General features: G+C 30.1%; 1 protein-coding gene and 1 long non-coding RNA gene across 2 annotated transcripts; both read left to right on the plus strand.

The window, feature by feature from the left end:
- The first annotated feature begins 276 nt into the window (after positions 1 to 276).
- Positions 277 to 4,935, plus strand: LOC126660835 (uncharacterized). Its single transcript, XR_007635451.2, has 3 exons — positions 277 to 402; positions 4,203 to 4,264; positions 4,789 to 4,935. It is a non-coding gene; the product is annotated as an uncharacterized LOC126660835 (long non-coding RNA).
- Positions 4,936 to 7,229: 2,294 nt separating this feature from the next.
- LOC126660833 (ATP synthase subunit epsilon, mitochondrial) lies at positions 7,230 to 9,598 on the plus strand. The gene is made up of 2 exons (XM_050354526.1): positions 7,230 to 7,457; positions 9,343 to 9,598. The coding sequence occupies exons 1-2, from the start codon at positions 7,286 to 7,288 to the stop codon at positions 9,369 to 9,371; spliced, it is 201 nt and encodes a 66-aa protein (XP_050210483.1). The 5' UTR covers positions 7,230 to 7,285; the 3' UTR covers positions 9,372 to 9,598.
- Positions 9,599 to 10,988: the final 1,390 nt, after the last annotated feature.

The raw sequence follows: 10,988 nt of genomic DNA on the forward strand, positions 1-10,988 counted from the left end.
TTGGGTTTAACTCGGTTGAACTATCTCGGGACACACAATTTGGGATAAAGTGACGGTAGAGGTTGAAGTCGGTTGAATTATCTCGGGACCCTATGTAACATCCATAATAAAAGTAAATAATAATAATAATAACAAATAAAATAATAATAATAATGGTAAGGAAAATTTCTTAAGGGTAAAACGGGAAACTTACTATTTATAAAACTAACTAAACCCTAAACCTAATTTAAGAATATTTATAGGGAGTTAAATTGTTAACCTGAAGGAGAACAAAAATTAATAGAGATAATGAGAGGGAGAAACAAAATTTGCCGTCACTTTTAGAGTTTAGCCTATTGAGTCTAAAACAAAAAGCAAAAAAAAAAAAAGAAGAGTCATCGGTAGAATCGCTGCATCAAAAAGGTAACCATCTGAGACTAATTATTCCTTCTTTTTGTTGATATTGTTTGAGTTTTAAGAGATATTGGCCAATGATAAAAATAAAATGCTTAAACATAGGAATCTCTTTGTATCTTTAACCATATTATTCACGCTTTACGAAGCAATTCTCTTTTCTTTAGTTTAGGTGCTGTAGATGCAGAAGATTAATCAATGTTTCCTTTAGATTCTTAGAATACTACGTCCATATTACTTCAGTTTTTAAAGTTTAAAACCTGACAGTTTAGTCCACAAACCTATAATTACAATAATTCACTTTATTTAAAGTTTCTGGATATAATAAATTATGCTTAATAAATTCTCTTATAAAATAATAGTAATAATAATTATTTAATTATAATATTCTAAATATATAATTAATAGTATATGTGTTATAAATATTTTAGGAGACGCGAATAGAATAGATCAGTAGATCGGGTAGCACCATCCAATAATTAAATTGTTGAGCGATTTAGGTAAGTATAGTTAATTATATTTATGTATATTAATTAGAGAAAATTAGGAAAAATACTCTTTTTTTGAAAATAATATGATTTCCTACCTCAACAAAGAAAAGATAGAGAAAATACCTCACCATTTTAATGTTTTTATTTTTTACTCTAACACCTATTTATATTATAATTATACCTACCTTTTATTATTATTTTACTCTAACCATATTTGACAACTGTCATTCATTTTTTTTCTTTCTCCTTTTCTCTTTCTTCTCCATTCATTTTGTTCTCCTTCTCTGTTCTTTTTTCCGCCATTGTTTTTCTTCATTTTCTTCTTCTTCTTCATTCCTTCTTCATTTTTGTTTCTTCTTCATCAATAATTCATCATTCCGCCGTCGCTCCGCCATCATTATGCCGCTGCTAAGCCGTTTTTCATATTCAATTTTAGCATTTTTTTCTTGACTCGTGGTGAATAATACGATTTGTTTAACTTTCAGATCTCAATAATTAATCTTGAATTTTTTCAATTTTAGATCTAAAAACCTGCATTAAAGACGTTTTTATACACAAAAAATGATTTTCTGGAAAAAAAACTGCTTCTGATTATCATATGAGTATCATCACTGCATTATCATGCAAGTATCATAACACTGCAGAAAAAATCAATTTTTTTATTAAAAAACAGCGTCTGATTATCATGTTATTATCATGTCGCATGACATTAATTATATGATTATGGTAAGGTTATGATAATACAAATGTACGATAATGATAATAGTATGTTAATGTTTTTATGATAATATAATTATAAGCTTATAACAGTATGATAATATGATATTTACATGAAAAATATTTTACATAAATAGTGTCATATGATAATGTTTTATCATATGATAACGAGATGATAATATTTATGGTACATATATGATGATATATATGATAATGTATGATAAAATAGTGTATGATTATCATGTCGTTATCATAACACTGGAGTATGATAATGAATTATGATAATGTTATGATAACTGGATGATAACGTACGTGAAAATAGAATTACAAAAAGATTCATGACACCAGTATGATAACCAGATGATAATAAAATAATAAAATTATGATAATATGTAAAAAAATTACAGAAAAATTATGATAATGAGATGATAATGTAAAGATAATATGATACCTGTATGAAAAAAATAATTACAAAAAAATTATGATAACAAGATGATAATGTGAAGATAATAGTATAATTATATGATACATGCATGAAAAAAACAATTACAAAAAAATTATGATAATAAGATGATAAAGTGAAGATTATAGTATGATAATATGACCTTATTATACTTCATTATCATACTATTTTCTTCACATTATCATCTCGTTATCATAATTTTTATGTAATTATTTTCATATAGATATCATATTATCATACTGTTATCATAATTTTATTATTATGTCGTTGTCATAACATTATTATTTAGGTACAATAATACATTATCATCTCGGTATCATATGATTATATTATGATAACGAGATGATTATACAGTGATAACAACATGATAATTAATTTTTTTTGTTGAAAATCTTTCTTTATACAGTGTTATGATAACAACATGATAATACAGTGATACTCATATGATAGTAATACTTTGATAATCATATGATAATATGATACTCTGATTTTGTCTAATATTATCCAGCAGTATCATCACATTATCATATAATAATCTGCTACATATTGTACTGATAATGACATGATAATAAGATGCCAATGCAATATGATACACTGATAATTACATGCTAAGATGAAACTGTGATAATCATATGATAATGTGATATAGTGATAATCATATGATAAAGTGATAATGTGATTTTGTCTTACATTATGCAGCAGTATCATCACATTATCATATAATGATCATTTATATACGATTTTGAATAATGACATGATAATAAGATGACAATGCAATATCACAAACTGATAATTACATGCTAAGATGAAGCTGTGATAATCATATGATAATGTGATACTGTGATTTTTTATTTAGTTCATATAGTTTTTGAATATGCTATTAATATAATAAAATATTTAAATATTAGCATATATTTTTAAATTAGAAAATATTTGATACTGAAATAAATAAAAAGAATTTTTTTAATTTATTTAATAATGTGTAGTCTGCAATTTTATTAATTTAATCAATGAAGAAAAAAGAAAAAAGAAAAAGAAATGAATCACAAAAAAGAAATAAACAAAAGAAAGTTTAAACCTGTGAATCATTTGTAATGGGCATAAATAAGGTATGTCACGTCATACGAGAGAGAAAGAGAGAGAGAGAGGAGGGGGGACCACGTGGAGAGAGAAAAAAAAAAGAGAAGGGGGGACCACGTGGAGAGAGAAAAAGAAAAAAGAAAAAAAAAGGGGGACCACGTGGAGAGAGATAGAGAGCATGTGCAATGTGTGATATGCGTCAGGGTAAAATTATAAACAATCAAATAAGGAGAGTAAAATCATAAAAATGTTAAAACAGTGAGGTATTTGTACTAACTTTTCCTTATTGAGGTATAAAGTCCTAATATTTTTATTTTTTTAGGTAAATTCCTAAATCTCTCTATTAATTAATTGCTAAATTGTAAGTTATTTTATTAAGTGATGTCATTTATTGTGGTACATGATTATTATATGGTAGAGGTCTGAATGCGTATAGAATTGTCTGTTTGTTTTTGGTTGCATTAAATATGTTATATGATTGTAAAATTTGAGAAGTATGATTATACTGGATACATATTTGTCAGTAACTGGTTATGTTTGATTAGACAGTTTGTAAATAAATTTTGATAATTAAGGAAGTTGACAGTTTGCTTACCTAGGACTGATTATATCCAATGGTTTAGAGATGCGACAATTAAATTGTCAAATGATGAGATAAAGATTGTGATCAAATTTTGCTAGGCACTTCGGTGCCGGGATATTCTCGGAAGCATAGAATATCCTGTGCGTTTTGCTAGACACTGGAGTGGTGTCGGGATACTAATGTGTTTGGTATCTTGTGCGATATAGATATTATTAATGTGATTTTTAATGGCCGGCAAACCATTGGATATGATTCAGATAGGTTAAGCAGGACCCTAATTAAAGAAATAAAATAAAATTATGATTTAATTTGTCTGATTATATATGTAGGTTAGTGTATAAGGGTTAATAGGTGTATGGTTTGATTAAATGATATTTTGTTGTTTGTTTTGTTTGTTGTTGTCAGATATATATATAAATATAATTAGCTATATTCTATTGAGTAGGCAGCTCACCCCTTGCCACTTATTTTTCAGGAGATAGACCACAATGATTCATTTATTTAGCTTCGTGCAGTCAGCTGATTTGATTTGCTTAGGTGGGTCAACGATGCCATCCGAGTTAGATTTCTTTTTCTTTACAAACAGTTATTTTGGGGAGTGTTTAGAACAACTATTTATTATTTTGAATTAATCTTCATGTCTTTTGTTTTGAGACTATATTTTTAGTTGTGGATTTATTGAGATATTATTATTTTGAGAAATTTAATATACGTTTGAACATGAGATTTTATGATAATAAATTCCAATTATGTCTTTGAATAAATTTTAATATATTTGAGAGAAGGGGGTTACACCCTACCAATTGGATCGATCGAATCGATTGTTATCGTTATGAATTGCATGAAATTATAGATCGTATTGAGTATCGTGATTAGGGTTTCAATCGGATCTAATGCTTGGGGTAACATATATTACATTATGTTAAAATTTAATGTCGTGTATCGATTTGCATATATGAGTTTTTGTTGTATCTGATGTTATATCTTAATAATACTGTTAGTAATTTGCAAGCTCACTCAGTATTTTTCCAAATACTGACCCCTCACTCTGATGTTTTCAGGTAATTGGAGTCGGATCAGACAAGCCACCTTCGTTGTGCCAGAAGTCGTTGGACTTGCACAAATATGAGTTCCTAGAGCTGCAGTAGTCGGTAGGCGTTAATAGAAGACTTGTGAATTGATTTTTAAGTAGTTAATTCTTAATGTAAACTCGGATATGATATTTTAATATCTATAAGTATATTATTTAAAAGGGTTTCCCGAACATATTTTATATACAATATTATACTTTAAAAGGAAAAATTTATAACTGTTTTAGGCTTGCTACGGGTTTCGGAGCTACCACTCCCATTCCCTAGCGCCAGTCTCGGCTCAATAATTTGGGTTGTGACATAAACCTTGTCGACCCGGAGTGTCTAGCACTGGTTGTCGTCTAATGGTCGATGTGGTCGGAATCTGGACTCAATCAGAACCCGAAAATTCTTTTTCTCGTTGATACAGATCCATTGGTTTAAACCGCGGTCGATTTCAAGTTTGGGTGAATCCGGAATCCCTTCTGGAAGTTGCTGGTTTCATCGATCGTATGCTTTAAGGCCCGATTGGCTGGACAAATTACAAATTTGGCCTTCGATGCCCGAAACAAAAAGGGACATGCCCATTAAATATTACGACCATGGCCTATAAATAAATATGTACACGTGGACTCAAACGGGACCCAATTCCAAGTTCAAAACGAACCGAAAACACGAAAATAAGTCTAGATCGAGTACAAAATGATCTGAAAACAGTTATGGGTTGGGGAATTGGTGGCGCCACTACGCCGATTTGAGTAGCGGTGGCGCCATTCTATAGTGGCGCCGACGTCACTTTGTTCTGGCGCCAACGCCACTTCTTCAGGTAGTGTTGCTCCGTCGATCTTCGCGTGAGTTTGTCATTTTGGCTCGGTTTTCATGTAAAAACTCAAAAAATGCATAAAACAAACGGGGAAAACACATAAAACCAACGAAGAAAACACATAAACATGTACTGAATTGATATACAACGTATATAATCGAATTAAACACCTAAACATGTATTGGAATTTATGTTTGTTGCTAGTTAACCAATGGTGTACTAATAGTACACCAATGACCTTGTTTTTAGTACCTTGTTGGTTAACAAATGGTTAATCAATAATTTTAGATTTTAAAAAGACGATTTAGGTTTTATTTGACGATTATTCTTGCGGTGATGAAGATGGAGGAATTTGTAATAGAATTTTCAACTAGTTTAATAAAGATGGAGGTTTGAATTTGTAATAGTTTTGTTTGTTGGTTAACCAAATGTGTTAGTATACCGTTAGATAACCAAAATCGTATTCCTGAGATTAAAAAAGATATTTTTTAGCATAACAAAAGTTATTTTTCAAAAAAAAGGTACATATTGTATTTTTCAAAAAAAAACTTTGAGATAGTATTCTTGAGAATATTTTATCTTTTTTTGGTATTTATCTAAAAAACCCTTAAAATTATGATTGTCTTTAAATTATTTAATTTTACTATTTTTAATTAAAATTTATATTTACACTTGCTAGTTAAGTAAAAGGGTGCTGAAAGTTAGTTTTGATGTCCTAAAGTATTAAAAATAGCTTCTAGAGCCTTACATGTTTCGATATGGTCAATTTAATTCGTCAAACTTGTAAATTGTCGCATAAACTTTTAAGATATCGCAATTAATCCAATTTTTAGACTTAAACTATAATTTCTTTAGATTTTATAGGTATTTATGGCAAAATACGCTTTAACCCCTCGAAAATTCGTAATTATGCACTGATCGCGCCTGCTTGAATTTCAACAAACGAATCGATAGCTCGTTGTCCGACGAATTTCTCTGGAAATCATCATTGAACGTTTCAGTCTCTTATCACTTTTGACCTATCCTTAAAATAGGTTTCTGCAACACTTTTTTCAATTTAACCTCAATATCATCTTTTTCCTTATGAAGTGAATACGCCATCCAACTCATTTTCTTCCACCGCCGATCATTCCTAGTTTTGGTTTTATTTAGAAAGAAATGAAAAGGAAAAATTTGTTCGGTTTACTTTGATTTTATAATTTTTTTGCCAGTTTGATTTTGAACATAAAAAGATATAATAGATTCTAATTTAAAACAAACCAACAAAATTGACTTTTTTGAGTGTTTCAATTTTGTTTGAAAAAAATTATTAATTTCAAATTTTAATTTAAAATAAAATAAAATTAGTTCATTTGAATTTTAATATATGTTTAAGTTTTTTGAATTATTATTTTTTAAATATTTATTTTAAATTTTTTCAAAAAATTATAATTAATTATTATTTAAACATTATATTGAAAGTTTAAATCTTTTTGACGTATCCAAACACACTCTAAGGTCATTTATGCCTCTTTTCCCTTTTAAATATGAAGGGCTTATTTAATCTCCGCTATAGATATCAAGGGTATATCCGCCTCTTTTCCCTACTCAAATTCATCAAACCTACCCGAAATAAAAACAAAGAACCTAAAATCAGAAAACCAAACGAACGAGTAGAAGAAAACAATGGCAGTGCCGTTTTGGAGAGCAGCAGGGATGACTTACATAACCTATTCCAACATCTGCGCTAATTTTGTCCGGAATTGCCTCAAAGAACCTCACCGGAGTGAAGCTCTCAGTCGCGAGAAGGTCCATTTCTCCATCTCCAAGTGGGCTGACGGCAAGCCCCAAAAACCTAGTACGATTTCCCCCCTTTTTTTCAAGATCTGATTCGTTCTTCGTTTATTCTGTTGATCGATTGATTTGTTGATTTTTAGGGTTTTTGATCTGTGATTTGTTAAGGATTATGTTATTATCTTGTTATGTTTTGATCTTTTTTGCTTAAATCAAATTTTTTAGTCAATTTAGTCCTGAATTTGGCTTTTTTTAATCTATTTACCCCATTTTTATACTCGATTCGGCGCGTGTTGCTCACCTCCTACTATAAATATTATTATGCTAGAATGAGACAAATTGATAAAAATAAAACCAAGTTTATGATTTAATTGACCATAAAGTTAAAATTTGTGCTAACTGACCCTCACTTGCAAGTTGAGGGGGCAAAATTGCCACCTAAGTATTCCGGCAATTGACAGGTTTCTGCACTATATGAAAATGTATTGGTGTTTATGAAGTTTTTAAATGTTGTGAATTTGCATTGTTGATTTAATTCATTTCATAGATACCCAACTGGATCCATTTTGGCTAATTTTCTAGAATTTTTTCCTTTTGTTTTCGTTGCACTTGTCTATATGCTGTTGTAATGCTAGATAAATGGCAAGAAAGGGGGAAAATTATTGCTATTTTAACCAAATTTAGGCTGTGTAATTGGTCTTTCCAGTTAATTTTCGTTTGTTTTGATTACTTTGGTGTAACTGACTTTGCTGAATTGTTTATTTCCTCTCCTTTTTGTCTGGAGCAAAATATTTATTCAATTTATTTAATGTGGGAGACGAATTTATCTATCATAATAGTCTTAAGTATGGAATTTTTTTGATCATGCTTGTGAATGACATCAAATATTTTGGAGTGTTGAAATGTTGATTAGAGATTTTTCTCTTTTCATTTGACATGTCTACTAAATTGGGACCTTCCTAATGAATTATGTCAGTCAATTATCCATTAGGATCAACAGTTATAAACTATGTTGCACGAAAATTGAAACGCTGAAATAGAAAATGGCAAAATGATCTGTTTTTTTTATAAGAATCGGTTATATATATATATATAAAGTTTTGAAGTTTCCTGATCATTTTTGAAAATTTTAATGAAACACTAAAATGTAGGACTCGATATGTTTTTGTGAAACATAGTTTATTAATAGAGGGGTTATCATAAGGACTAGTAGTCATGGAAGGTACGGGTTTGTGCTTCTACTGTTTATATGTGCAAAATGGTATCCACTCATAATTTTTTTTACACAACTATAATAAATTTTAACTAAAATCCATTCTAAAAACTAAAAATTACTCAAAATCATTTTCTTTGCAATCTCTAGACTGGAATGGTAACAGTAAGAAAATTATACAATAAAATCTATTCAAATTCAAATCTGTTTAAATATAAATTCATGTATTCCTTTTTCTTGTTCAAGAAAATAGGTAAAGCTAGCTTCACAATAGATATGAAAAAATTTAATTTTTCAATCACGATTCATGAGCTCATGGATAGCTAGCAACAGTCCTGAGTGGGCAACTGGTGTACTTGTTGTCTTTGGAATGAGCTAAACGACACACTGACTATGAACTTCTATAAGAGAAGGCTATAAATCTAAAGTTTCAGAGTTTCCTAAGCGTTTTTGAAAATGTTAATGATTAGCTGATACGTAGACTCGATATGTTTCCATGCAACGTAGCTTATCAATATAGGCGTAATGATAAGGACTAAATATTCATGTAAGGGATTGGTCTGTGCTTCTACTGTTTATATGTGCAAAATGGTATCCGCTCATCATACATCAGTCATATCCATGCACATTTCTTTTATTCTCATTTCTTGCTTTGCATCACTTGCTTCTGGCTATGCACTGTTGTTTCTTTACGTATAATTCCATCTGATAAATCGTTTTGTTGGTTTTGTAACAGCCCTTCGCTCAGATACACCTGAAGTGTAAGGTGTGAGGTGTGATGCTCGTCTTTCGCATGGCTGAATGAAGGTTGATGTCCTCTTAGAATAGAGTTTTAATCTTTTTCTCTGTTTGGTGGATTGGATTTTTTCTGAGTATATTAAGATGACAATCTTATTTTGGGAATCAATCTCTTAATAATGCAACTCATGTATGTTGGCCTACATACTGTTTCTTGATAACTTTAAAGGAAAATTATGAGCCTTTTTCTTCAAGTACACTGATTTTTCCTATGCTTTCATTGTTACTGTCTGATATATGTAATGAAAGTGGTTTATGTTTTACGGGCAACCTATTGGAAATTTGATTCGAGTCAGTCCCGTAAATGTAAATTAACCTTCCGTTTCTCTGTTTTAAAAATTAGCCCATTCAACTGGTTCGACTAAAAACCTGTGACAGATTTGATTTGGAAAGGAAAAGAATTGAAAATGTCAATTAGACTGATTTTAACTCGTCTGATCAAAATTTTGAATCACTTATATTTGTAATTTTATATTTAAATAAAAAATTGAAAAATTATGAAAATAATATATTGTTAAAAAAGTTTATTAGATCAAGATCAATCGCTTAAAGCAGTTTGATTGGTGAAAGAAGAAATTACACGATATACGATACTTCATTAACATTCAGTGCACAATAATACTTAATTTAGTTTTTTAATTATAGATATATTACATTTGTTGTCCTTCTTTCGCTTTATGTATAATTCTTTTCAAAAACTTCTTCCTCTGGAGATTCTTTTTCTATTCTTTCAATTTCTTCCTCTAAATTGCACGCCATCATCCCTAATTTTACTGCCGATATCTTCCCGCTGCCGTTTCACTCTTTATCTGCTCGCACACCACTGCGTTCTCTCTTCTAGTTTCTATCAACGGCTGATTTAGCCTCCATCTATCCGTATAAAATCACAAGTTTTTAACCTTCAACGAGATTATTGGGATGATTCTCATCAGATGGCTGAGGAGGAGGAGGAGGAAGTTCGAGGAGAGAGCGGAGATCAGAAACTTTAACAGTCGTAGCATTCCTGATTTTTGAAGAGCTTTTGATCGACGGCTACAAACGCGAGCGTTACATCGAGAAATGCTCCGTCGAATGACAAGGCTAATTGCAATGGTGTCTATAGCTTGCTCGTGCGACGCTGATGATTCCATTCACATTTATTCAGTTTATAGTGATGGTGGTTGCGGTTCAGATCTGTTTTTTTTTTGTATTCAAGATATTTGTATTGTATATAATACATTTACTCTATATAAATGGTGTTTTAGGCCATGTTTGGTTCATGGAATAGGTGCGGAATGGAATAGCTATTCCGTATAGAATGACAATTCTTTGCTTTGGTTCATAGAATAGTTATTCCAAAAAATAGCTATTCCATGATTTTGTGAAATAAACACTCTTTTTAAAAACTAAAGAATGGCTATTCCATTCCTTATGGAATAACTATTCTATTCCATGCTATTCTATTCCATGAACCAAACATGGCCTATACTTATTGAGTTATTGAGTTATTGTATATAAACATTGAATTACTATAAAACATGTTGAGGTTTACTAATTTTCTCTAATTATGGCTAATACAAGAATGATCTTCAATGTTGTAGAGCA

Source organism: Mercurialis annua, linkage group LG8 (genome assembly GCF_937616625.2).
Source record: "Mercurialis annua linkage group LG8, ddMerAnnu1.2, whole genome shotgun sequence".
NCBI classification, from domain to species: domain Eukaryota; kingdom Viridiplantae; phylum Streptophyta; class Magnoliopsida; order Malpighiales; family Euphorbiaceae; genus Mercurialis; species Mercurialis annua.

Coding starts and splice junctions, on each gene's coding strand:
- LOC126660833 (XM_050354526.1), top strand. CDS start 7,286: ATGGCAGTGCCGTTTTGGAGAGCAGCAGGGATGACTTACATAACCTAT. Junction 7,458..9,342: donor CGGCAAGCCCCAAAAACCTA/GTACGATTTCCC, acceptor GTTTTGTAACAG/CCCTTCGCTCAGATACACCT.